The sequence below is a fragment of the Piliocolobus tephrosceles genome, chromosome 9 (genome assembly GCF_002776525.5).
Source record: "Piliocolobus tephrosceles isolate RC106 chromosome 9, ASM277652v3, whole genome shotgun sequence".
NCBI lineage: Eukaryota > Metazoa > Chordata > Mammalia > Primates > Cercopithecidae > Piliocolobus > Piliocolobus tephrosceles.
In genome coordinates, this window is record NC_045442.1 from 7,930,060 (window position 1) to 7,956,977 (window position 26,918).

The 26,918-nt window shown below is 41.7% G+C and overlaps 2 protein-coding genes across 7 annotated transcripts in view; one reads left to right on the forward strand and one right to left on the reverse strand.

Moving 5' to 3' along the window:
• The window catches only part of DHX32 (DEAH-box helicase 32 (putative)), a 56,300-nt gene that overhangs the window by 25,632 nt on the left and 3,750 nt on the right, over positions 1-26,918 (forward strand). For 2 of the 4 annotated variants that reach the window (XM_026456525.1, XM_026456528.2), the window contains 7 exons: positions 1,855-2,048; positions 8,163-8,535; positions 13,921-14,163; positions 15,497-15,596; positions 15,688-15,846; positions 25,090-25,281; positions 26,030-26,179. In XM_026456525.1, the coding sequence (XP_026312310.1) occupies positions 1,855-2,048; positions 8,163-8,535; positions 13,921-14,163; positions 15,497-15,596; positions 15,688-15,846; positions 25,090-25,281; positions 26,030-26,179 (1,411 nt within the window). The remainder of the gene's footprint in view (positions 1-1,854; positions 2,049-8,162; positions 8,536-13,920; positions 14,164-15,496; positions 15,597-15,687; positions 15,847-25,089; positions 25,282-26,029; positions 26,180-26,918) is intronic. The other 2 variants (XM_026456526.1, XM_026456527.1) reach the window with 2 other exon arrangements.
• The window catches only part of BCCIP (BRCA2 and CDKN1A interacting protein), a 29,038-nt gene continuing 16,563 nt past the window's right edge, over positions 14,444-26,918 (reverse strand). Inside the window, exons 7-8 of one of the 3 annotated variants that reach the window (XM_026456530.1) lie at positions 25,697-25,772; positions 14,444-15,012 (exon numbers count right to left, since the gene is read on the reverse strand). In XM_026456530.1, the coding sequence (XP_026312315.1) occupies positions 14,894-15,012; positions 25,697-25,772 (195 nt within the window). In that variant the 3' untranslated portion in view covers positions 14,444-14,893. Of the gene's footprint in view, positions 15,013-24,220; positions 25,776-26,918 lie in introns of those variants that run through there. The other 2 variants (XM_026456529.1, XM_026456531.2) reach the window with 2 other exon arrangements.

Genomic DNA, 26,918 nt, shown 5'->3' on the forward strand with positions numbered 1-26,918 from the left:
ATTGCTGAGATTACAGGAATGAGCCACCACGCCTGGCCTAAACAAATTTTTTTAAAAAACAAGCGGTTTTAATACAGCGTTTCACATGCATGATGTTTGAGGTCTTGGCTAGGGACTCTAGATAGTGGACCCTGACATGAAGGCAGTTAGTTTAAAAGTAAGGAGTTGGCAAGAATAAAAAATTACTTGCTAAGAAATAAAGGAGGCAAAGTTTTATGTAAATTCTTTGACTATGTAGAATCTTAGACTATGTAGAATCACAGAATTTTAAATTATTTCTAGAAAGTATAAGAAATTAATCTATTCATTCAGCAAATATTTACTGAGTAGTAGGATAATTTGGTGACCAACACAGATAGGTCTCTGCTTTTAGAGCTCATTTGAGGGGACATTAGGTATTGGGGAACTAGGAACAAACAGGTAACCTCAGGAGGGTGATGGCTGCCACAGTGGGAAGCACACTGTGGATCTAGATACCTAGGGGATCGCGGCAAGCCTTGTGGAGAAAACGACACAGGAGTTCAGACTTGAAGGATAGTTCTCATTCATTCAGTCCATTCATTTTACAGGTAAGAAAACTAAAGCTTAGAAAAGTTGTGGTTTACGTGGAACAAATTAATGGCCAGCCAGTCCCTTAGGTGCCTGGTTACTCCTGGGTCTTGCCTTGATTCCATGTTTCCTGAGCGCAGGATCTTAAACTTTCATCTTTAATAGAATAAAGTAAGCGTCGAGTAAATAATTACTGATAACTTTCAACCTGTTGACAAGGCTGACACCTATCTTAAAACGCAGGAAGTGCATTTGCCTTTCAGTCCTTAAGAATTGGCAGTCTTCAGCAGTCATTCATTTTGGAGTTACTTGTATTTCTGGTGAGTTATGTTTATTTTTCAAATTACAGTGAGGATTCAGATCTAAGAATTTCATAATGAATCTTGTAAATAGCAGACCTCAAGATAATTAGAAATTTTACAACGTTTAAATACCTTAGATCAATTAAAAACACTCTTGGAATAATTTATTTTTAAAATGCATATGTAACAATGCATAATTTACTGACAATGCCTTAAGATTGTAGCATACAAATGAACTCAGTACATTCTACTGTAATAATTCTTGTAGAGATGAATGTGATAAACATCACTTGGTCCATAATATATTTTAGAAAGAAAAGGATTTTTAAAATAAAATGGCTGTAGACTAGCTTTGCTTGGAATTGACTCTTTCCAAATCTAGATGGGTTGGTTGACTGTCTCACTGGGTTTATGGGTTTATTTATTTAATTATATTTAGATGGTAAATTACCAGAATATTTTAGCTTTTATTATCAGAGAAATGTTAAGTAGGCTTATCTGGATATTTGTTAATGATCATTTGGATTTAAATGTAAATGCTTTAATTTTGAGCCATTATTTTTTATCTACATACTATCTGTAATTTACATTGCTTAAAACACAATAGCTGATAACAGAAGCCATATTTTCAGAAGCCTTTCTTCTAACCAAAAAGAAAATAATAATCTCTAAATACATTAGTCTTTTCAGAAACACAGTTGAGGTTGAAAGTTTTTATTTTTTTCATTTTGCCCTTGATTTTTATCTGCCTTTTTTTTTGTCTGGGAGTCAAAACTTTCACAGTCCCTGTTAACTGCTGTTTATTCTTAACTTTATTTCCTAGCAGTAACTCTGTGCATAATCCATATTGTTCAGAGTTTCACTAAATAAGATGTAATACAACCCACTGCTGATTTACTGATGAAAGAAAATCTCTTACAAGATGAACCCTGCTGTAAGACAGAGCTGTTTCATTTTTTATATTCAGCAGAAGCTGATCCTGTCTCATTTTTTCCTGTTGCAGGTTCCTCAGTGGTGTGCTGAATATTGTCTTTCCATCCACTACCAGCACGGGGGCGTGCTATGCACACAGGTCCACAAGCAGGCTGTGGTCCAGCTCGCCCTGCGGGTGGCAGATGAGATGGATGTTAACATTGGTCATGAAGTTGGCTACGTGATCCCTTTCGAGAACTGCTGTACCAATGAAACAATCCTGAGGTTGGTTTGCGGGGTTCAGTCTGCTCCCTGCTGGTGATGGTTGGCTTATGTTCTACAATTCTGAAACAGCATTATTCTAGCATTCTACCTGTTAAGCATCTATGCTGTGCAGTAGCAACTGGTCTCTCTCGTCATCAGGCAGCAGGCAACCGTTGCTTTCCCACACTGCATCATCAGGGATTCCTTGTCTAAATGTGTCCCATGACTCCCACTATCCCCAGGAAAACGTTAGCAACTTGCTTGGCCCCTCAGAACCTTCAAGCGTGTGCTTCTGGAGCTATGCCTCATGCAGGGGCCACATCATTGCCTGTGTGCAAGCCACATGGACACCTGGAGCATGCTGTGTGCCCCGTGCTTCCACACCCTGTGCCTGTACACCTGCCCCTCCCTGTGCTCAGCATGTGCGGGCCTCTTCTGGCCTGGCTAGTTCCTCCCAGTCACTCAGTATCCAGTGTCGCGGTCACCTGCGCGAGGAAGGCTTCCCTGCCCCTCCAGTAATATACATTAGAAAACCCTCTGTGGGGCCTCTGGAAAACATGGTGTCCGCCTCCCTCATGACTTCGATCAGTGTTTCTCAAACTGTACTTTTCAGAAGCTTCTATGTTCCAAGGAGCCTTCTTTGTGGCTACTGCAAGTTGTGGTATCTTTTTTGTGCTTAGCTTCATTATGAGATTTCCTTTGAATAAGGATTTCCAAGAGCTTGAAAGAAGAAAAAAAAGGAGAAAGGAATTGGAAAATCACTGCTCTGGGCTAGTGCTTCGCAAGCACTTTTATATTACAGCCCTCATAGAAAGTGATAGTATCCGTACAGTACTTCAAGGAAATGGTCACAGCTGCCTGCAGCCAGAGATGACCATCCCACGGGCTGCAGCTGCCCCAGGCATTGCCTGACCACTCCAAGAGCCAAGTAGATAAGTATCTCAGGGTCATTATTTGTGCACCTCTGTAACCCCTTTGTGTGGCATACCAGTGTGCCATGGCACACCATTTGGGAAGCTCTGCTTTAGTGTAACAGGGCAGGGATGGTTTTTCACATACTCATATCCCTGAAGTCTCATGTGCTCATCCCCAGGAGGATGTTCAGTAAATCGGATAGTGGAAGGGATTTTGCCCTGTCCCAGCTAGCACTGCACTCTGGTGCAGTTCTTTTCTCCATTCAGAAAGCCCATGGGGCCGGGCGTGGTGGCTAATGCCCGTAATCTCATCACTTTGGAAGGCCAAGGCATGAGGATTGCTTGAGCCCTGGAGTTTGACACCGGACTGGGCAACACAGTGAGCTCTCATCTCTACAAAAAATACAAAAATTAATGAGTGTGATGGTGCATGCCTATAGTCCCAGCTACTCAGGAGACTGAAGTGGGAAGATCACTTGAATCCAGGAAATCAAGGCTGCAGTGAGCTGTGATCACGCCACTGCACTGTAGCCTGTGTGACAGAGTGAGACCCTGTCCCAGAAAAAAAGGAAAGCCCATTGGGCTCATTTGGTTTGTACTAAGCTACTTTCCCTGAAATATTTATCTTCAAAAATAGAAGACAGTCTTCAGGCTAGTGTCAAATCATAGGGGAAAGTCTTTAGACCATCAGCACTCTGACTTGAACTTCTTGAAGATATATTACCTTCTGCTAGTATAACAATTATGTCCCTGAGTCATTAAATTACTATGTATTTATAAATTGCTTATTGTGTAAATGGTACACGAGTGGTACAAAAGAAACATAAAAACCTCTCTGGTTCTTAGGAGCTCACAAACTAAAGGAGCTGCACAGGACAAGATATAGGACCCTGAAAGGGTTAAGGATCCCTAAGCAGATTCGTGGTTGGTTTGACATTTTAAAGTAGCCCTTTGAATTATTTTTTTAATTAAATGATGGCTCTGACTAGGTTCTAAAGTTAATATTGTATCTTTAATACCATCTAGACTTTGAAAACCCTTTAAAAGGACTCTTTAATGTAGTCATTTTTAAAATGAAATATAACAGTTTTATCGTAATATGAAATCAGAATTTTTTTTTTTTTTTTTTTTTTTTTTGAGACAGAGTCCCATTCTGTCGCCCAGGCTGGAGTGAAGTGGCGCGATCTCAGCTCACTTCAACCTCCATCTTCCGAGTTCAAGTGATTCTTGTGCCTCAGCCTCCTGAGTAGCTGGGACTACAGGCACGCACCACCATACTTGGCTAACTTTTTGTATTTTTAGTAGAGATGGGGTTTCGCCATGTTGCCTAGGCTAGTCTCGAACTCCTGAGCTCAGGCAATTTGCCGGCCTCGGCCTCCCAAAGTGCTGGGATTACAGGCATGAGCCACCGCACCCAGCCTCAGATATTTCTTAATATGGAAAGCCACAAAGATAAATAATGGTGGGGAAATCTAATAACGCTGTGAGACATGCCTCCCCTTTTAAATATCTATCATATGTTGGACTTAGGATTGTTTTATGGTGAAAAACCCAAGCATTCAATTCTGACACCCAAAGGAAATACTATATATTAAAGTATGTATTAGTTTCAGTCTGTGTGTAGCATTCCTTTCTTAACAGGCACAGCTGCTTCAGGTGTGGTGGGTTGAAGTACAAAGGCACCCATGGAGACAGGTAGAGAGTAGCTGCCTGCTTTGACAGGTTTTGCACGTTCTGTTTCTTTCTGCCGTTGCTGGGCTGTCTTATTCTTCATTGCTTTTATATCTTCACTTTACAGTTACTCTTGTTTCTGAACATTGTACTTTCTTTTCCAGTGTCACATGCCCCCAGAACCAGTGCAGAGTCAGAAGACACTCAGATGCATTGTTGTAAACAGGGTTTGAGTCACAGGAAAGAGGCCAGAGCTATACCCCTATGATAAAATAAAGCAATACCAGTTTTCTTGCTGGTATTCTGTGCTCTGGAGAGGAGGCAACATGGCTGTAAAATGAGTGTCTCCACCATTTACTCACTTGTAACCTTATACAAGTCACCTAACCTCTTTGAGCTTTAAGTCGCCTCATCTGAAAAATGTGGATGATTAATATACTTGCTCTGAGGGTTGTTGTGAGGACTATTTAATTTATGTAACTGATGCATGGTGTATGTATGTGGCAGCTATGTTTATAATTATAATTATACTTATATTTTTATAATTATGATTAGAATAAGATTGATTTTCCTGAAGAGGTATGCTAGCCATAATTTTGAATAAGCTCAGATTGAATAGCTATTTAAATCAGAAGATTTAACATTGATCATTGATTATAGAAGGCAGTAGTCTATATTTGATACTGTGTTTTTCATTTTTTTGGTAACCCCTTAGTATCTATCAAACACATCATAGGCAATTTATAAACGATCTTTAAGCCTACTACTATTTTTTGGATGCTATATATAACAAGTTTGTTCTTCTTTAAGCTTTTCTCTGGCCTTTTTTGAAACAGTGAATAACTGAATATTAACGTACCTAAAATAGTCTTTAGGAACTACATATCAAGATATCTCATAGAAGTGACTCATAGTGTCAAATGGTGATATTTTCTGTTTTTGGAACTGGAAAGTTCTCAAATTTTCATTAAGGTTAAACTCAAATAATTTTATAAAATATAAATATTAATAAAACTTTTAACTATTTTATTATAGTCTTAGCTTTTAGAAATTTAGCCTTAAAGATAGAAACTGCATTTCCTGAAACCTTGGTAGTATATCTATTTTTTTTACATACTTATTAGTTAACAGCACTTTTTAAAGCATCGTATACATAATATCTCATAACCATAAAGTTCAGAAATATATCTTTGTGTTATATAGAAAAAAAGTATTTTTGTTTTGTTTTGTTTTGAGTTGGAGTCTTGCTCACATCACGCAGACTGGGATGCAGTTGTGGGATCATAGTTCACTGTAATGTGAGACTCCTCCTGGGCTCAAGTGATCTCCCACCTCAGCCTCCTAAGTAGGTGGGACTGCAGAAAAATGTAGGTTTATATAGTAAGTTTTAGGAATGAGCCTTCACAGTTCCCCTATATAATCATCTGGAAGGCTAGGCCCTGCTGGATGAGTCTGCTGGAGTTTTTAATAAGTTACCACCTTCTCTTTTTTTTAATTAAGCCTAGATGTATTTATATAACACATATACCTCCTCAATCTTATGGGGCAGCATTACTTCCTATAAGATCAGTGCTTAGGTCAGTTTTGCTGAAAAGGAAACAGAGATTTAATTTCTAACGTTAATGAAGTACCATAAATTAATTTGTTTTGACATGAGAAGCAGTAGTAACGTGGTATTAATATACTAATTAACCTCAGCAAAAGATGACCTGAAAACTAGATTTCAATGCATCTGTTGGCATCTTGCACAAAGTATAATACTGCAGTATTCAAGATGCTTTCTTTTTTAAGTTTGAAGAAAGGAATCAATTTATCACTGCTCATTTGATAAGACACAGGATGAGAACGTGTATGAAAAGAAAGGCAGAGAGCATGCACTTTGATCTCATAAAGATACAGAGACGAACAACACGGACTTTATCACCAAAACTACAAGGCCAAGGAAGCCTTTTTATAATTTGACAGTGACATCAGATAGAACAGATATCCAGGTTCAAATCTTGACTATATCCCTGGCTTTGTGACCTTGGATAGGGTACTGAATTTTTCTGAACTTCAATTTTCTCATTTATAAATGAGTCATAGTAATGGGATAGCAATTTCTACTTTGAAGGTTTATTCTGAAGATTAAATGAGAAATGTATGCACCAGCTTAATGTCTGGCTCACACTAGCTTAATAGATGTTTGTTTCCTTCCTTTTTTTTTTTTTTCCCCCCTCGAAAGAGGTTAATTGAGGATGTGTCAAGATCCCCAAGACTACCCCCAGGTTCAGTGATTTGCTAGAAAGATTCATGGGACTCAGCATATCATTTACTTATAACTAAGGTTTATTGCAGTGAAAAGACACAAAGCAACATCAGCAAAGGGAAATGGTGGATGGGACGAAGGTTACAGGAAGCCAGGCACAAGCTCCTGAGCTCTCGCCCAGTGGAGTCACAAACAGTGCACTTCATTCACAGCTTGTGAAATGGTGCCCTACCAGGGAAACTCAGGCCCAGTGCCCAGGGTTTTTATTGAGGGCTGGCCGTAGAGGCACCTATTTCAAAATCCCAGACTCCCAGAAGGAAAGCACATGTGCAGCATAAACCATTTTGCCTGTACAAATGGTTCAGCACAGCAGACTACTCTTTATCAGTTCTAGGAATGGTGAGAACCCTCCCTAAATCAAAGTTCCCAAATGCTAGCCAAGGGCTAACCTTGCAGGCAGTCCTGTCTACGGATAGCAATCTCAGAATTGCCATGTACAAGAATAAATAAAAGTAAATACCTTAAATGGGTAAAAAACATATGGGATTGGTTTTTTCAAGCAGTAATACAGGTATATATGTAAATAGTATCAGAAAGTTATTTTCATTAAGCTTAGTGACTAATAGGTGGTTTAGTTTTAAAAAATCATCCCAAGAACTATGGGAAAAGTCCATTAAAATCACTAATGACCCCTCCCCACTCCAGGAATTGTAGCCAGTTTTCATGCTGCCCTTAAATAGGTGGTTGTTTTTTAGATTCTTCTGTTTGCTTATTATTTGGATGACACCTTAATGATATCATCTCCCACAATGAACCACCAATAATAATGTCTGTCCAAACAGTGGACTAGCTGAACCATGAGCTGAGCCAGGATGGTTATTCTTGTATACTTTCCTTGAAAAGTCTATAATTTTACTCAAAATTCTTTCACTGATGAATGAGAGAGGAAAAACTGACCAGAGTGTTTTATGATACTACTTTTTATGTATAAAGCTTGGAACAAAAGTTAGATGCAGGCTTTTATTAATATTTGTAATAAACATTTAGTCAGAGGCCTTTAACCTAGGGTTCAGAATGGTCTTTGTAGGGGGCGGTCCAGGAACATACACAAACTGGGTATAAATTTTGTCTGTATTTTTGTGTGTGATAATTCTGTAGATTGTATCAACTTCTACAGCCCAGTAAAAATTTAGAATTACTGATTTAGAGAAATGAATATAGGAAAGGCATTTTTTCTTGTTAGGAAGTTTTTTGCATGACTTAGCATAAGAATATTCTAACTTTAATGTTTCCTCTTTATAGGTATTGTACTGATGATATGTTGCAAAGAGAAATGATGTCCAATCCTTTTTTGGGTAGCTATGGGGTCATCATCTTAGATGATATTCATGAAAGAAGCATTGCAACTGATGTGTTACTTGGACTTCTTAAAGATGTTTTACTAGCAAGACCGGAACTGAAGCTCATAATTAACTCCTCACCTCACCTGATCAGCAAACTCAATTCTTATTATGGAAACTTGCCTCTCATAGAAGTGAAAAATAAACACCCTGTGGAGGTTGTGTACCTTAGTGAGGCTCAAAAGGATTCCTTTGAGTCTATTTTACGCCTTATCTTTGAAATTCACCGCTCGGGTGAGAAAGGTGACATTGTAGTCTTTCTGGCCTGTGAACAAGTAAGTAAGTGATATTCTAACCTTACAGAGTAATAAGGTATTTCATTTGGGAAGCGTTTAATAACATACAGGTTTCAGTTTGCTAATTAACTGTTTAAATATTTGGTTTCATCACACCTAATTAAATAAAACCTGTGCTGAAAGGAGAACAGGAAGTGTTTCTAAAAATCACATGCAGTTCTGAAAACAAAATATGGGTGAGGAGTCTCTAGACATGATCTCCAGAGCCAACTTCCCTCCAGCAGGCTCAGGCCAGAGAGTGGGCTGCCCCAAAGGCAAAACTGACTCTTACGTATGCTTGCTGTGAGTTGTCTCTTGGTACAGTAGGTGCATGCCGACTCCCCTGACATTCTCCGCTGCCTCCCTATGAGCAGGTGTGTTTGTTGGAGATCAGAAATATTACCTAAGCACTCACCATAGAGTTAAGTAATACAACATTTCCCACAAGCAGTCCTGTGATAGTCAGTGGAGTATGGGCAGAAAATATCATTTATAGCCCACCCAAGAAGGTCATCTCCCTAGACTGGGGCTCCATTCTTAAAAGATAAGAAAAAACTTTAACTCGGGTTTCTTTAAAACATCTCTTTAAAAGAATGACTGGAAATGTGCCATCAAGCATCGTTTCCATTCTGTTACTGCTTTTATACAGCCAAGGTACCATTTGGGGATGCATTTTTTTTTTTAATTGCAGCTACACTGGCCCTATTTCTTTCCCCACTACTCTGTTGGCTGAATCTAAAAGCCTCCAGGATCTCCAGAATTAGACCTCTCTTCATGGAGACTAATTGCCTGGCCTTTTCTCCCTATCTTCTCCCACAGAGAGGAGAAGCACGAGTTTTTAGACCATGACCCAAATATGTAGTGGTTCTACTCATTAAACAGAAACCAAAAAGGAAATTATTTGATGTAGGCTGAGCCACAGCTGAACAGATAAGTGGCTCAGCTGTCTGTCAGAGCCTTTTCTTGAACATCCACATGCTTTCAGAAACACTTTCAGAAGTATTTATTCTATTTTATACTCAAAGCATAAAGGATGACAACTCCTTCTGGCTTTGGGAACTTTAGTTTTCTTAAATTTTATCTGTTTCTAGAACCTCAATGTAACTGCATATTTATCATTTTTTGCATGTAGATGATATGCATTCTCTTGAATAGCAAATCTGCCTCTTACAGTGATTTATTCTGTTATCATCTCATCCTGCATGATTCAAGATATTCAAGAAAGTCCTGAGGAAAATAATAAAATACGGAGACATAGGATTTATGAGAACAATTAGAGCTTCTCAGTATAACCAGATAAAGTCTAAGGAAGGGAAGAATGGCAAATCTAATATATTTGAGAGTCAGAATTGCCAGGTGAAAAACAGGATGTAGGCCAGGCACTGTGGTTCACGCCTGTAATCCGAGCACTTTGGGAGGCTGAGGTGGGAGGATCACGTGAGGCCAGGAGGTTGAGACCAGCCTTGACAACATAGCAGGACCCTATCTCAACAAAAAAATTTAAAAATTAGCCAGGCATGGTGGCTCAGGTCTGTAGTCCCAGCTACTCAGGAAGCTGAGGCAGGAGGATTGCTTGAACTAAGGAGTTTGTGGCTGCAGTGAGCTATGATTGCATCACTGCACTCCAGCCTGGGTGACAGAGCAAGACCCTGCCTCTAGAAAAAAAAAAAAAAATGAAAAAAAAAAAAACAGGACATACATTTCTGCAAGAAAAAAAAAAGTGCAATTAAGACTGATAGGATGGGTGTAATCCTTCAAGTCAGGGTAAGCAAAAATTCCAAAATGGATTTGGAAATGGATTTTGGATCTTGGAAAATAAAGCTTATAACACAACTGAGGTGCAGATGGTCTTAGGGTACATGATTCTTATAAGTTTAACACAAACTATAATTAATAGTAGAGTGACTGCTGAACTGTCAACTTTAGAAGATACATCATTATCCAGGCTGGTAGTAGAAACTGTAAATGCCACAGGACTTGGAAAGAAATATAATCTCCCCTGAAGGCAGGCTGGAAAGGCATTTCTATTAAGAAACCATCAGTTTTGCAGCGTTAAAGTGAGAGTGCCATAAAATACCAGAGGATTTTGTAATTCTGAGCCTCTGTGACCCAGGCAGAGCACTGAACCCTCTAAAGGTGAGCTCCTCATTGTCCAGGGGCTCAGCAGCTGACCTCCTGTGTGGGTGGGGCAGCAAGCCAGCCACTGACATTGTGCTGGCTTCAGCAGGCTTTACCTGGGCACCAGGTTTTTTTCTCCTGCTTCAGCCTTGGATTCCACAGGTGTTACTGGTTTTCCTTACCCCATCTGCCTAACAAGCAGAACACCATTCAGTATCCTGATGGACTTTTCTTTTTCATTACTTTTGTCAGGATCCGTCAGTAAGATATTCATCTCTTGTGGGCTGGGATTTGTCTCTGGGAAAGATTTGTCTTGCTCTGAAATCAGTGCTAACAAGCTACTGATCATTTCCCCCCATGCTATTTGATGCTTTCTTGATTTCTATATAAAGCTTTAAAACCTACCATCACACCTAAATATCATGTGAAAACAAACTCAACCAGTCTAATACAAATGCACTAATTGTCATTTAAAATTTGTATTTATTTATTTAGAGACACGACCTCACTATGTTGCCTAGGGTGGAGTGCAGTGGTGTGATCTTGGCTCAGTGTAACCTTGAACTCCTGGGCTCAAGCCATCTACTCAGCCTCCCAAGTAGCTGGGATTACAGGTGTGTGCCGATATGCCCAGCTAGTTTTTGTTGTTGTTGTTGTTTTTTTTTTTTGGTAGAGACGGGGCGGAGGGGGCGATTTCACTATGTTGCCCAGGCTGGTCTTGAACTCCTGGCCTCAAGCACTTCTCCTGTTTTGGCCTCCCAAAGTGCTGGGATTATAGGCATGAGCCACTGCACCCAGCCCTATCATTTTTTATATTAAGAAATATATTTTAAATTACAGAAATATTCTCATTTTGGTGAAACAGCAATGTATTTACATTAGGTGTGTCACATTTTCTCCAACCGCTTGCTTAGCACCACACCTGCTGTGAATTAATCTCTGTAATTCACAGGCTGCCCTCTGTCTTGGTACTTAATTGAGACTTAGAGCCCTGAATGTTTAGCGTGTTGTTTCCTATCACCTAGCTGTCTTTTAACCGGAAAACAAAATATGAAATAGAAAACATACATTGAGATTTACAATAATATGTAGCCAGATTATTGTGCAGTAATAAACTATCACAAAGGTGTTTTTAGGTTGGAGGTTTTCCTGGGAAATGTTCTATGCAGTTGCGGATCTTCTTTCATTTTTGGCGAGCTAGATGTCTGCTAGGTATCATCCTTCAGTGGGTGTTGCTGTTCCCCATAACTGTGCAGGTAGTTATAGGAAAGTTATGCATAGGTAAATAAACCACATACATTGAGTAAGAATCAAGAAAATGAATAAACAAAATGTCTGAAGTACCAGGTGCATATTTTTTTAAAGCTTTTCTGCCCCACATTCTGCAGATTATGGCCTTAAAGCCCTGTATCAGCTGTGCTTGAGGAGCCTAAACTATATATCTGTTTCTATTTTGCTCTGCTTTTTCCCTTCTGAAGATTTTAAAAATTCTTTTTTATTGCCATTTGGAACAAAATTCAACATTAGAACCCACTTACAAGGCAGCCAAAATAGCTCAGAGCATTAGAAGCAGCATTAGTCGAAGAATTCACCTACGACTAAAAAGTTTTAGCAACCAGAACCAAATAAAGAATTAGTGGCCATAATTATTTTTTCCACATTCTAAGAGAATAAAAGTAAATATTTCAATGCAATAAAAAGTTTTATCTTGGGCCAGGTGCGGTGGTTCACACCTGTAATCCCAGGACTTTGGGAGGCCGAGGCGGGCAGATCACGAGGTCAGAAGATCGAGACCATCTGGCTAATATGGTGAAATCCCGTCTCTACTAAAAATACAAAAAAGATTAGCTGGGCGTGGTGGCAGGCGCCTGTAGTCCCAGCTACTAGGGAGGCTGAGACAGGAGAATGGCATGAACCCGGGAGGCGGAGCTTGCAGTGAGCCAAGATCACGCCTCTACACACCAACCTGGGCAACAGAGCGAGACTCCATCTCAAAAAAAAAAAAAGTTTATTTTGATGGGAAATTGCTCATGAATGGGCTACTGGAATCAAATCTCCTTTTCCAAATCCAGGTTAGCTGTTAAGTTGCACCAGTGAGAAGCTTGCTTGATGGACTCATCTGGGAGGAATGAATGCATGTCCTCCTAAGGCCAACCAGCAGCCAGGTTCAGGGGATGCAGCTCAGCTCAAGTACTCATTCTTTTCGTTTTAATTTCTTTTTTATTTATTTATTTATTTTTGAGACGGAGTCTCGTTCTGTCGCCAGTCTGGAGTGCAGTGGCACGATCTCGGCTTGCTGCAGCATCTGTCTCCCGGGTTCAAGTGATTCTCCTGCCTCAGCCTCCCAAGTAGCTGGGACTACAGGTGCATGCCACCACATCCAGCTAATTTTTATATTTTTAGTAGAGATGGGGTTTCACCATCTTGGCCAGGATAGTCTTGATATCTTGACTTAATGATCCGCCCAACTCAGCCTCCCAAAGTGCTGGGATTACAGGCGTGAGCCACCACACCTGGCCTTCCTTTTAGTTTCTAAACAATCCTTCCTTAATATGAGGGGTAAAGTGAAGTAATCAGAATTATAAGAATGCAGAAATCGTTTTGTTCTCATTATTCCAATTGGCAAGTTTTCACTCGTTAGGATCAATAGCCATGCTGTTTGCTTGGTAAAAAAAAATCTGCCCCAAGTAAATATGTGGAAAAGGGAATTGCAAGCAAGGGACTGTACCTATGTACCAGCTGATGTGGGACCCCATGGAGTGGCCTCTGCCCAGCTTCCCAGAAGCCGCTTAGCAGATCAGGAAACAAGCACAGCTCACCTAGTTCTCAGCGACCTGTGATACCTTGCTATTCTTCTAGATGGCTCTGTCTTCCTACAAAACCCTTGAGTTAATTCAATCCCATTCTACAAAGGGTATGGAAAGGAAAGAGACACAAGCTAGAGACCTGGAGAATGGAATTGAGCTGGAAAAACTATGGCAGTTGTGGGAAGTCATCTTTTTTACTTAGATTTTTAGTGAAATCTAATGAAATTAAATGGGAAAAAAATATAAATTCTATTTAACTTCCCAAAAGATGTTTTCTCATTTAGGTGCATCTTTCCTTATTTAAAGATACATGTAGGCAGCAACACAGGCATTTCTTTCCCTGTATCTGTTATGTAGTATTGCCTAAAATTTTATGTAATTCAGACATTTTTTTCATAGTGAAGTTGTTTGCATTGTATTTTATTTTCATGGGTTTTTTTTTTTTTTTTTTTTTCTTTAGGATATTGAGAAAGTCTATGACATTGTCTATCAAGGATCTAACCTAAACCCAGATCTTGGAGAACTGGTGGTGGTTCCTTTGTATCCAAAAGAGAAATGTTCATTGTTCAAGCCACTCGATGAAACAGAAAAAAAATGCCCAGTTTATCAAAGAAGAGTGGTGTTAACTACTAGCTCTGGAGAGTCTTTGATCTGGAGTAACTCAGTCAAATTTGTTATTGATGTAGGTGTGGAAAGAAGAAAGGTAATTATTATTGAGTAGGTGAAACAGACTGCTAATAATTGTCAAGCACCAGTTTCTCAGTTTCCTACCATTTTACTGATCAGGAAGTGAGGATGAACTATGTGACCTGGGGATTCTTTGAATTTGGTCATGAGTGCAAAGAAGAATTATTGCAGCCAGTAACAAAAGTCTTGGTCCCATATTACTGTCTTTCATTAGCATGTTGGAAGTTTGGAAATGAATTAAATTGATTGAGCTGCCAAAGGAGAAACTTTTGAGGAAAGACTCAACTACTAGAGCATAAAGGTGATAGTTATCTTTAATGGTATTTTTTCTTTAGCTAAGGTACTAGCAAAGCAAATTGTTTGACTCTTAAACTAATCTTTTCTTATGAACATTTTACTGGATATTTTGATGGCCCCTTTATCAAAGTAATTAGTATCTTACCCCAGAGAACTTACCAGAAATTGTTTCAAGTATACTGACTTTAATTTTAGCAATTTTTGGCTTATAATTGACATGATAAAATTTTCATCCTAATCATTACAAAATATTTTCTATTACTTTTAAAGTAAAAATTAGAAAAAAAAGGAAAACAAGGTATTTCAAACTCTGATACTAAGACTTCAGAAAATCATAGCATTTGACATCTGAAAGGAAACTAACAAATATTGACTAATTTACCATTACTAGGTGCTGAGATGTTTTATCCCTCCAGGAGACTATGAGCCTCCTAAATATCCCTGCCTTATTATGACAGAGCAATTCCAACAGTCATGAAGGTTCCCTGGAAATCACTTAGAGTTGATCTTGATTGAATTAGTCCAGCCTTCAGAGAAACCAGGGCTGTCACTTGCCCTCGTGAACCACCTGTAAGGAAAATCATTGTTAGTGCCATATGCAGTTTCTGTATTAGCTGTTATGACTGGAACTCTCAGTATGTGTTGTAAAGGTGAGACCACCAAGATCCTGGTTGATTTGAACAAAACTATAAAGAAACATGGCACTATCAAGTGAGAACCCTTTCTCTGTGTGGCATATGAAGATGTGTTATCATTCACCAGTACAGTGCTTTGAGAAGTGATAGTGCTAGTATTTTGGCAATGACACAGAGGTCCCATAGTTATTGAAGCCACAAATGAAAGCAGACGACCTTTAAATCCATTTATCAAAGCACTTGCAGTTTCCATCTCAAGGCAAGTGAAACAATAATAAATATTGTACCAAGAAAATGAGTCTGTAGCGGTGCATTTCATGGAGTAAAGTACTGTGAACAGCATATTCTCTTCAGGATCAGTGAGCCTACTAAATCATGACTTATCTGACGCTAATGATGCTGTCTTTCCATTTAAAGGTGTACAACCCGAGAATAAGAGCAAACTCGCTTGTCATGCAGCCCATCAGCCAAAGCCAGGCAGAGATACGCAAGCAGATTCTTGGCTCATCTTCTTCAGGTAGTGCTGTGGACACAAATGCTAAATGTTGTCAATTCTGGTATGCAGGCAACCCAGAAATATTAAAGCCATTTTTCTTCGTGTCTTTTAGGAAAATTTTTCTGCCTGTACACTGAAGAATTTGCCTCCAAAGACATGACGCCACTTAAGCCAGCAGAAATGCAGGAAGCCAACCTAACAAGCATGGTGCTTTTTATGAAGAGGATAGACATTGCGGGCCTAGGCCACTGTGACTTCATGAACAGACCAGGTAGCCTTATGCTCCCGTGTCAGCCAGGCATGTGGGCTGAGATTCACCTTCTCTCCTCCTGCCCATTCCCTGTCCTAAGTTCACATGATGCTCGGCAGTACACACAAGTGTGGAGGGGGCGTTGGTTTGGACTGAAGCATTTTCCCACTAGAGGTAAACATTCTCTGAAGATAATTTTTAAAACCCCACAAACCTCTAGGAAATATCTGTCCTGACAGTAGAAATGTGTCTGCTATTGGACACTGGAGCACAGGGGTGCTGGGCTTAAGGAGTGGGGGAATGTGGAGTATGGCAGTGTAAGTATCAGCAGAAAGAAGAATTCTCAGCAGCCTGGATTTTCCTTTATTTTTCTTTTCTTTTTCTTTTTTTTTTTTTTTTGAGACAGGGTCTTGCTCTGTCACTCAGACTGGAGTACAGTGGCATGATCATAGCTCACTGCAACCTCCACCTCCCAGGCTCAAGTGATCCTCCCACCACAGCTTCCCAAATAACTGGGACCACAGGTGCAAGCCACCACACTTAGACTAATGTAAATTTCCTTTGTAGATGTAGATTTCTTTTACTAAGTGACAACTTTTCAGAGCTACTCCTATATCTGCAGTTTCTTAGAATAACCAGCTCAAAATATGCCAGAGAAGTATATTTTGGGGTGGCATATTCTGGTCTCCTTCAGTCATATTTTGAGGTGGTGTGTCCTAAGCCCCAACAAGATAGGTTTCATTTTTGAAAATTGCTCTTCCAGTCCCACTGTTTATCTCATATGCCCAGGAATCACCACCTGTTGCTTTCTAGGCATCTTCTTGCTCAGGTTAGTAGATGTTTGGTGGACTAGAAATGCAAGGAGAAGAAAAGGCAGGCTTGGTGATGTCAAGGATTTTTAAAAGCAGACTATCTCACTGTGTTCTCTCAATGGTCACCCTTGGTGCTGCTCATTCCATGAGGCTTAAAGCTGATAACTGGGGGACAAAAGGGATAGGGTAACAATTTATTTTTGTCTCCTGACAATACACACATAACTTTTCTGCTGTGCTTGGGGAAAATATCACTGTGGATTAACTCTGGTTCATTGTTTTGGAAGCAAAAAAAGAAAAAGATGCTTGCAGCTGCTGCATTTAATTCAACTTATAATTGAAATACGCAAATCCAGCAAACTTGTTACCCTTTTCAGGATGCATGAACCATGTGAAAATGAATTTGGCATAACTAGGCTACAGGCTGTTAATTGAATTCCCCTGATCTGGACCTCTTTTTTAAAAATCAGTTTTCTTTTTCTTCCTTGGCTGCCTAACAATTGACCTCCATCCTGAATGACACAGTCACTGTCTATTGGGGTAGGAGGCCTCAGGACCAGCTGACCACTTCGGTGGAAACAGATGGCCTGAGACTGCTGTTACCCTGGGAAGGCAGTGGTACCTAGATAGGAATTTGGAGAAAAACTAGCCCAAAGGGACCAGACTACAGCAGATGTCATCTTTGCATTTGGAGGCAGAACTCATTGTCGTAGTGGCCAGATGACTGGTATGATCTGTGATTCTTTGGATTATGAAAAGAAAAGTGAACCCAAACACAAACAGGCATGGCGTGTTCGATAAGGCAGTGCCTCATGAAAACAGGGGAAAATGCAGGAAGAAAACAAAGCTGCTGGGCGCGGTGGCTCATACCTCTAATCCCAGCATTTTGGGAGGCCGAGGGTAGGTGGATCACCTGAGGTCAGGAGTTTAAGACCAGCCTGACCAACATGGTGAAAATTCGTCCCTACTAAAAACAAAATTAGCCGGGCATGGTGGTGCATGCTTGTAATCCCAGCTACTTGGGAGGCTGAGGCAGAAGAATCACTTGAACTCAGGAGGTGGAGGTTGCGGTGAGTTGAGATTGTACCACTGCACTCCAGCCTGGGCAACAAGAGCAAAACTTTACCTCAAAAAAAAAGAAAAGGAAAGAAAAGAAAGTCAAAGGCTGCAGAGGCCAGGGATGGTGCTGGCAAAAAGAGGAATTAAAGATTCTGCAGGGCTGGGCATGGTGGCTCACACCTGTAATCCTGACACTTTGGGAGGCTGAGGTGGGAGGACTGCTTGGGGGCCAGGAACTCAAGACCAACCTGGGCAATATAATGAGACCTCATCTCTACAAAAAAAATTTTTTTTTTTTAATGAGCCAGGTGTGGTGGCATACACCTGTAGTCCTAGCTACTTGGGAAGCTGAGGCAGGAGGATCACCTGAGTCCAGGGTTCAAGGTTGCAGTGAGCTATGATCATGCTGCTGTACTTCAGACAGGGCGACAGAGCAAGGCCCTGGTTCAAAAGAAAAAAAAAAGATTCTACAATGGTGTCATCTGTTGTGATGGTGCAGATCTTTTACCAGAGGATTCCTAAACCAATTCATCAAGACCTTCTGGAATAGGATTTACCACACTAAAAGCCCGGTTTGTAAGAATACCAGAGAAGTATATGCGCTTGTTTGTAAATCATTTGGAAACTCAAGATTTGGCTTTGGAACTTACAAAATGATCTTTAAATGTTATAGTAACATTTACTATACTATATAGAACATTTACATGTGCTCATAACATTTACATGTACTAAGAGGAGAATGGGAGGAAGCAGGCTGCCGACGGCCCTCACATGTGGCCCTCCCCATAGCTCTGCTGCAGCGCCTGACACCTGCAGGCAGGACTGGCACTGCCCAAACAGCCCAGAGAGTCGAGCAAATATTCTAGCACTGACTGCCAGGAGGCCACAGCCTACCTAGGTTTTTAAGTTAATGAAGGTTACACTATTATCTGTTTAAAGGCTACACAAAAGTTACTACTATACTCAGATGAGGGAAAGAAAGACAAACATGTGAAAAAGAAAGACAAACATGCCAAAACAACTTTCTAGGGCCAGTGTGTGAGGATCCTGGAAACAAGTAAATAATGTTACAGAAAATGAAAACAAAATCTGGGAGAGGTTTTAAAGGGCCCAGAATGGAAGTACTTTTGGGTCCTGAAGCCCTTTAGGCTCTTGTGGGCCTGGTAACTATATGGCTTATCATTTAAGCTGGTATGTTTTAGAGTGCAACAGTCCAGGCGGAAAGATGGCTGTGGCTTAGGAGTGGCCCCTCCCTACTAACAAAACAAAACAAAATAAAACAGCAGTTTAACTTAATAGACCCTGTTTATTTTGTGATGAATTCAGACAAACGGACCATCTCCCTGTGAACCTCACAGGACAGGGGCATGAATGCTGTTAATGATTAAAGGTGGAAACAGATACCACCCTGGGCAAACTGGGGTAGATGGTCCCCATATTGAGAAGACTACACCAAAAGGCACAGGCTCTTGGGCCAGGCTGCCAGGGCTCCAAGCCTGGCCCCATCAGTCACTAGTGGGGTATTATTCAGCAAATTAGGACTCTCATTGCTTCACTTCATTTATCTGAATATGAGGATAATCAAAGCAATTGGTTCACAGAGTTATTAAGATAAATTAGTTAACACATGCATGCCCCTTAGAAAAGTGACTGGTGTATAGTAAATGCTATAACATAATGATCATCGTGTGAGTGACTCCTACCTGAGCTCTGCACCACATGGGCCCTGAGCTGCAGAGCGTCCTAGAAAGAACAGTTTTAATGGGTGTGAGAAGCAGATAATGACCCTCAGGTATTAGGAGACATCACCAGATTGCCTCTGAGATGGGCCGGAGCCAGGAAGAACCATGGTAGATAACAGCAGGAGCACCAGACTTGGGAGTTCAACGCAGCTGTGCTGGCAGAGCATGCCACGTAACAGTTTCAACACTGCAGGCGGAAGGCCCAAGTTCAAAACCTCACTTTACATATGACAAAACAGCTGGGTGGCCATGTGGCTTTGGCAAGTCACTTGTCTTTTTCTCATCTGTAAATTGAGGGTAGAGTGTCTGCCCTCTTGTATCCTGGGGTTATTTAGAGGTACAAATGAGATGTTTATGCAAAATTGCCAGGTACAGTGTAAAGGAGTAGGAGTTAGGCAAATGCCAGGTTTTGTGAACACATCCCTGTGAAATTAAGTGAAGCAGAAGCCTTTCCTCCTTGTCCTCTTCAGAACCAACTCTTAATGCTATTCCCCAGAGGCCCTAGACATCGTAGAGTCTTAGGGTCTACACCATCTCTTCATTCTTCAGTTTCTCTCCCTATGGACTCTTTTACACAATGCCCAAGTCCCAACTCTAAAATAAATCAGAAACAGAAGCTTCCTTTGCTCCTTCAGCCCTCCTAAGTGATAACCGCATTTCTCTCTATCTGTCCGTTTATGTAAATGTGTATATACATTAATGCAGGGGCCCCCAACCCCCAGGCCATGATGGGTACCAGTTCGTGGCCTGTTAGGAACTGGGCAGAGTCTTAGCTGCTCTCTGCCCTAAGCTTTATGATTTACTATGTCAGCTCCTGGAAACTCCCTTGGTCTAAAGTCGAAAACTCCCAAGAAAGGGAGCCATTGATTCCATTTGAGAAGCAGTCCCCTGTGACTGGGGTTAGTGGTGATAATGTGGTGGTGTCACGTGGCACAAAATCCTGCTCCTAGAAGTATGGAAGTGAAGGTGCAGTTCCTATAAAAGGGGACAATTTGGAGGTCAAAGTGCACTTCCAGTAGAGCAGGATTCTTGATTGACATGTGCATCTCCACATATAAATGAGACTGTCCACACTAGAAGGGCAAGAGTGAGGCTGTCCCAGATGTGTGCCTGCCCCAGAGCCTTGCCAGTGCCAATAGCACAAGATACTCAAAATAGACTGAGAGCAAATAATAATTTGAGCCTCACCTTTATAAGGAAATCATGAACCAACACCAAACATAAAGTCCTTTAACTGCTCATATGGAAAACACCCATTGTATGGTCATTTTAAAACCCATCCATTTTTTTCCTGTCTTTTTCTAGGTTGTTCTGGGACTGCCAGTTCCATACCATCTAACTACAATGCCAACTCTTGTTTAAAGATAGTTCTCTCTAATGGTATGAGGGTGGGGAGAGTCTTCAGCTAGTCACCACTATAAAAACCTGGGGCCAGCTTCCTGGCTGTAAGAACAGTTACTGGGAGTGGGGACCATTGGTAATTTGTGAAGTGGCAGGACTTTCCCAATGCCCTTATGCTTGAGGAACACTGACTAGGCGGGTGCCCTCTAGAAGGCCTGTAGTATTCCCAAGAACATGAGCAAAGGCAGTCACGTGTGGGAGACAAACTCGGCTTCCTTCTTGTCCACTTAGTCCTTTCTGAGGCCTGGGCAGTAGGAGTAATGTGACATGCAGGGAGAGTCGAGAGGATCAGGAGGTGCCTGTGGCTGTCAAAGGTCTGCGTGTGTTTCCTTCCATGTCATGGGCAGGAGCAGAGCTGGCGTGTGAGAGGTCTTTGGGCACAGCTAAGCTCAGAGGCGCTGGCCTCCACCTGCCTCACGGTGTGGGTGGCACTGGGAGGGCAGTGGGGACACTGTCATTACCTGAGAGCCCTGCCCAGGGCAAGGCTGGACACAAGGATCTTGGCTCCCAACCATGGGCAGGGAGTTGAAAATGCTTTTCTTCAGTTTACCGTGGAGGCTGCTCTATCTCTAATATCCTTTCCAACTCTAATGACTCAAATCCAGCCTTACTTCTCTGCCCTTATTGGGAAGAAAGGGGGTTAAGGAATGTGGTGGAAGGAGAGGGAATGGCCCTGGCTTTGGGGACTGGTTACCAGGAGACCCCCTGCCCTATTCTCATGGAAATATATGTCCACTTTAGACAAGAGAAGGCATGATGCTGTCTCTCCTAGGCGTATTCCCAGGAATAATTGCCGACTAAAACTTTGACCTGTGGGAAAGTACATATAATCTGTTGGCATACATTTGCATAATGCCAGCTACCTTGAGAGGAAATTCAGTGTTTCTGAGCCATTTTTGCCAGGTTAGGCAGAAAGTAGGCCAAAGATTGTTATACCAAAAGAGAGCTGGCTGGAGGAAGCCTCCTGAGCACCTGAGTAGACAGACTTCCTGTGAGGGTTTGGGAGCCAACCGAGGCTTCCTACCGTCTGACGTCTCCAAAGTTGGCGTACATTATAAGAACACAGGAAACATGCTGCGTGGGGCTGTCAGCTCTGGAACTGCCGTGGCCTTGGACTCCACTTGGCCTGTGCTGGGCTCGGAGCTGCATTAGCTCCTCCTCTGCTGGTTGCAGTTTAATGACCTCTTTGTTTGTAACTAGGTTTTCTACTGATGCCAAGGAAGGAAAATGCAGGCACATATTGGAGCTTGGCGTTTGGGGTTCCACGGAAAACAGACACACAGAACAGTGAAGAAATACTGTAATGATGGCCCTTCACATTACTTTGAGTGATGGTAGTGGAGGAGGAGTGTGACCTTGCAGTGAGCTATTCTACAGGGAGTGCAGCTGCTGTTGGCAAGCGAGCTTAATAAAAATGATGTTTGGTTCATCTTGAAATTGCCTTCAGAATAAAGCAGTCTGATTTTGCACTGGCGAAATGAAGAGGCCTGACACTAAAACACTTCTATTCCATTTGTTAGCGTTACTTCTATTCCATTTGTTAGCATTACTTAAACAGCACTGCCCTAAAGAACCCCCATCTAAACTCTTCTGCTTTTTAGCTAAAACAAGTTTATGGGCCACACTGGGGAGATATCTTAAAATGCAGAAGATAATATTAGCAAATCCTATTTAGTTATTTATTAATGTTCCTTCACCTCTGTAATCTGTATTCATTAACTCATTCTAATATAATAAAACCCCAAGAACATCCTCTCCTTTTCTGTTATTAGGACCAGAAGCAGAATCATGAAGTCATTTCTGTTACTAATTCTGTGTGTGGCCAACTCAACTCCAGGGTGTAAAAGTGAATAGTAGGTGCCCTTTGGGGACAGAGCCTGGCTGTCAAGCCAGATGCTTAAACGGACAATTGCCAAAGATCCTGTAACTTGAAATGCAGCAGCTTTGCTGATTTATAGAAACTGGTTTCTGAAAGGCTTTCAGTAATTAAGTTTGTACTCCAGCCCCTTCCTGCTCTGTTTAAGATGCTTATTTCTGATGCTGCTTCTTGTACTTTCTCCAGCAGATCGGCTGTTACTTTTCATGTCATGCCTCACTGATAGAACTCTTGAACTTTTTTCCTGAATAGCCCATCTGTCTATTTCCCATGATTGTGACTTCTGAAGGTCATGGTTAGTCCAAAGGTCCCCAAGAATGAACAAGATGGTAGTGCTGTATGTCAGGATCCAGGCAGGACAGGAATATCTCTGGGAAGCCATAAGCTTCTGCTCAGTTTTAAATCTTGATGGGAAAACATTCAGAAATAATAGGGAAATTCAACATATTTGCCCCAAGGTGAGGATGAAAGCCTTGCTGCAGTCGTCCAGCGCATGTCTGGGTTCCATGCAGATTTCCCTTGAGTGGTCTGGCACTGCCCCTCACTCCCAGTAGCAGATCTTTTGCCTGCAGTGGGTGTGTCAGGCTGAAGTTATACTAGTGCTTGCTCAGCTGTCCTCCCACAGGACTGGAAGTGTGGTGGGCTGCATCGCAGCTTCTCTGAGTCATTTCCCAGACCACAGTAGTAGCTTCTGATACCTTCCAGTTGTCCTGACAGGAATGAAGGAATTTTTGAGACGGAGTCTCGCTCTGTCACCCAGGCTGGAGTGCAGTGGCGCGATCTCAGCTCACTGGGTTCACGCCATTCTCCTGCCTCAGCCTCCCAAGTAGCTGGGACCACAGGCGCCTGCCACCATGCCCAGCCAATGTTTTGTATTTTTTTAGTTGAGATGGGGTTTCATGGTGTTAGCCAGGATGGTTTCGATCTCCTGACCTCATGATCCACCCACCTCAGCCTCCCAAAGTGAGGTTTTTGAGCTACTCAGTTTGCCTGAAATTTAGACATATAGCTTAATGATCAAAGTTTAGACAGCACGTAAGTTAAGTTTTTACTATTTGTTACTTTGAACTCCCAGGAGCAGACAGGTTCAAGCGCCTCTTAGGTCCCGAGTCTTCAGCTCCAGCCCACCTTGCATTTACTGGAACTAAGAGAAAAACAACCTAGTGGCTCATAAATCCTGCAGTTTAGGGGTGCAGCTTTCTATTATGGAATTTGCTTCATTGTGTGACCTTTATTGCTATACCAGGAACCAGAAGAGTGGAAAAAACATATGCATCTATTTAATAAATATTAGGTTGGTGCAAAAGTAATCGTGGTTTTTGCCATCGAAAGTAACGGCAAAAACCGCGATTATTTTTGCACCAACCTATATATAGCCTTATTCCACAAAGAGAATATATTTCTTTAAATAAATGGATTTTTAAAAACTTTGGTAGAGATTGAGCATATATAATACCACATCATTATCGATGTTACATAAAAGAGAAATAAAGAGATGGAGAGAATCAGCTTGCTATCTTTATTTCTTTATTTGCACTGGGAAATAACATCTTTGTCTACTATTTCTAGCATCTGAGTTCCAGGTCAGTTGTGATTAATTTTTCTCTGTATTATGCAATGTATTTTCCTGCTTTTCATGCCTCTCTACTGGATGTTAGACCTTGTACATTTTACCTTCTTGGGCGCTGAATATTTTTGGAGTCCCAGAGGTATTTTTGAGCTTTGTCCTGGGATGCAGTAGATCCTTTCAGGTCCTGCTGTATAGATGTGTCAGGTGGCAGTGCCCATCTAGGGTTTCTCCCTTGTGTTTTCTACCCAGTGCCCCACAAATCATGAAGTTTTCCAGCTTGGCTGGTGGGAACAGGCCCTACCCTAGGTCCTGAGTCAGCACCACTGTTCCCTCTAATCCTCTCACATGGCTTTCTCTGGCCTGAGGTGGTTCCTTACACACATGCGCTGATCAGTGGGGCTCTGCTGCCTAGTTGAGGGAGCTCCCTCTGGCCCGTGACTTATTTGTGTGTCTCTCTCTGGTACTGTGACTGCGAGTTCCGGCCATGTTAGTCTCCCTGGATCCCTGGCATTGTTTTCCTACTGCAGGGAGGCTGGCAGGCTCCACCTGGGTTCCCCCCGCTGCAGGCACACTGCAGCTGGGACCCTCTTCGGAGCATGAGCTGGACAATCACAGGGCTCCCCTCCTGAGTTTGCCCTCTCAGGAATCACTATCCTTCACTCCCTGGTATTTGGTGTCTTGCAAACCATTGTTTCACATATTTTGTCCATTATTTGCTTGTTTCATGCAGGAGGGAAAATCCAGTACCTGTTTCTCCATCTTGGCCATATGAGACTCTTAAATTATTATTTTTTCCTTTCCTAGCACCAGAAAGTTTGATGCAGGCATTGGAAGACTTAGATTATCTGGCAGCACTGGATAATGATGGAAATCTTTCTGAATTTGGAATCATCATGTCAGAGTTTCCTCTTGATCCACAACTCTCAAAGTCTATCTTAGCGTCCTGTGAATTTGACTGTGTAGATGAAGTGCTAACAATCGCTGCCATGGTAACAGGTACTCCTTAATGACTATTCTTTTTCTTTTTTTGCAAATCTGCACTAGGTATAGATTTAAATGGGATCCATTTGAAATTATATTTTGAGGATAAAATAGGAGAGATGGTGATCAAGTCATTTAACCTTTTGAAATGATAGTGAGGTATTTTAATAGGTTAGAAAAGGAAATTTTTCTTAATATGAAAAATTATCTTAATATAAGAAAACTAAAAGTTCAGCAAATTTATACATCAAATGTATGAAAACATAATAGGTTTCTTCTACTGAAGTAATCAGTGCAGATGAAGAAAATGTGTCACTAGAGGTGTTTTTCCCCAAATAATGATGTGTGCTTGTTTTTAAATTTCCTATTGGCTTCATTCATCCTGGCTTGTATGTTTTAATTTATTCTAATACTGGGGGAACAGACCAACCATTGTGCTGTATCGGAACGGGTTCCAATCCTCTTCTAGTGTCTGGACCTCCGAGCACCTCAGGTTTTCCCTGCTCCTGCTGGAATAAAGCAGGGTATTAACCATATTCAATTGACCTTAGAAAAGCAAACACACACACACAAAAGGAGAGGGAGAATTAGGATGACTCACTCTAAATTTCTCGGATTTCTAAGTAAACAAGAATAACATATTTATTCAGAGAACCAAGACAGGAGCCATGCCACTAACAGTTGTGACCCCTCCCCTATGCAAGTTAGGCTAAGATAAAATGTCTTCATTATTGCTAACCATGTGACCTTTTTCATTTTAAAGCTCCAAATTGCTTTTCACATGTGCCACATGGAGCTGAAGAGGCTGCCTTGACTTGTTGGAAGACATTTTTACATCCCGAAGGAGATCACTTTACCCTCATCAGCATTTACAAGGCCTACCAAGACACAACTCTGAATTCTGCCAGTGAGTGTAAGTGAATGCTCAGAAATTACCTATTCATTCCACCTTCCTTTCCCCAGATAAGTCTGAGTCCTTATTAGTTATTCATCAAACATTCTTCTTCTTTAGCCCTGTTGGCCCCTTGAATGCAATGGCACTTGTGACCCTAAACGCACCCACAGGCATCTGCAGAGTGGGAGACGCTCACTCCCCCTGCTCCCACGGAGCTCTGGTGTGCCACCATGGTGGGCCTGTACTGCCAGAGCTCCAGCACTCCACTCAGCCAGCCTTCAGAGCAAGCTTGCTTGGGGCATGGTGATGGGGACTCATACATGAATCTGCGGAGGAAGACAAGGGACAGCCACCTCTACATGCCCACTGTGTCAGAGTTGTGCTGTGCACCTTCCATATCCTGGCACATTCACCACATGCATGCAGAGAGGCTGCAGAGCTCCAGACACTAGTGCAGAATAGGCTGGGGTGCTGAGGAGAGGCTGCAGAGTTGCTGATGGAGCTAGGCAGAGGACAGCAGAGGGTGTCCAGGGAACAGAATGGCACGTGTCAAAGCACAGCCGCAAAGTCCTGTGTATGCCTGAAGGGCAGTGGGTAGATTACCTGTCACAGGAAGGTACTCAGAAGTCAACTGGAAGCTGCTATGCAGAGACAAGAGGACAAACAGGGCAAAGCAGCGTGGCAGAGGCTGGAGTCACCCATGAAGGGCAGCCAGTGAAGTCCCTCCCTGAAATTTTCCATGATGCATCTTTTACCT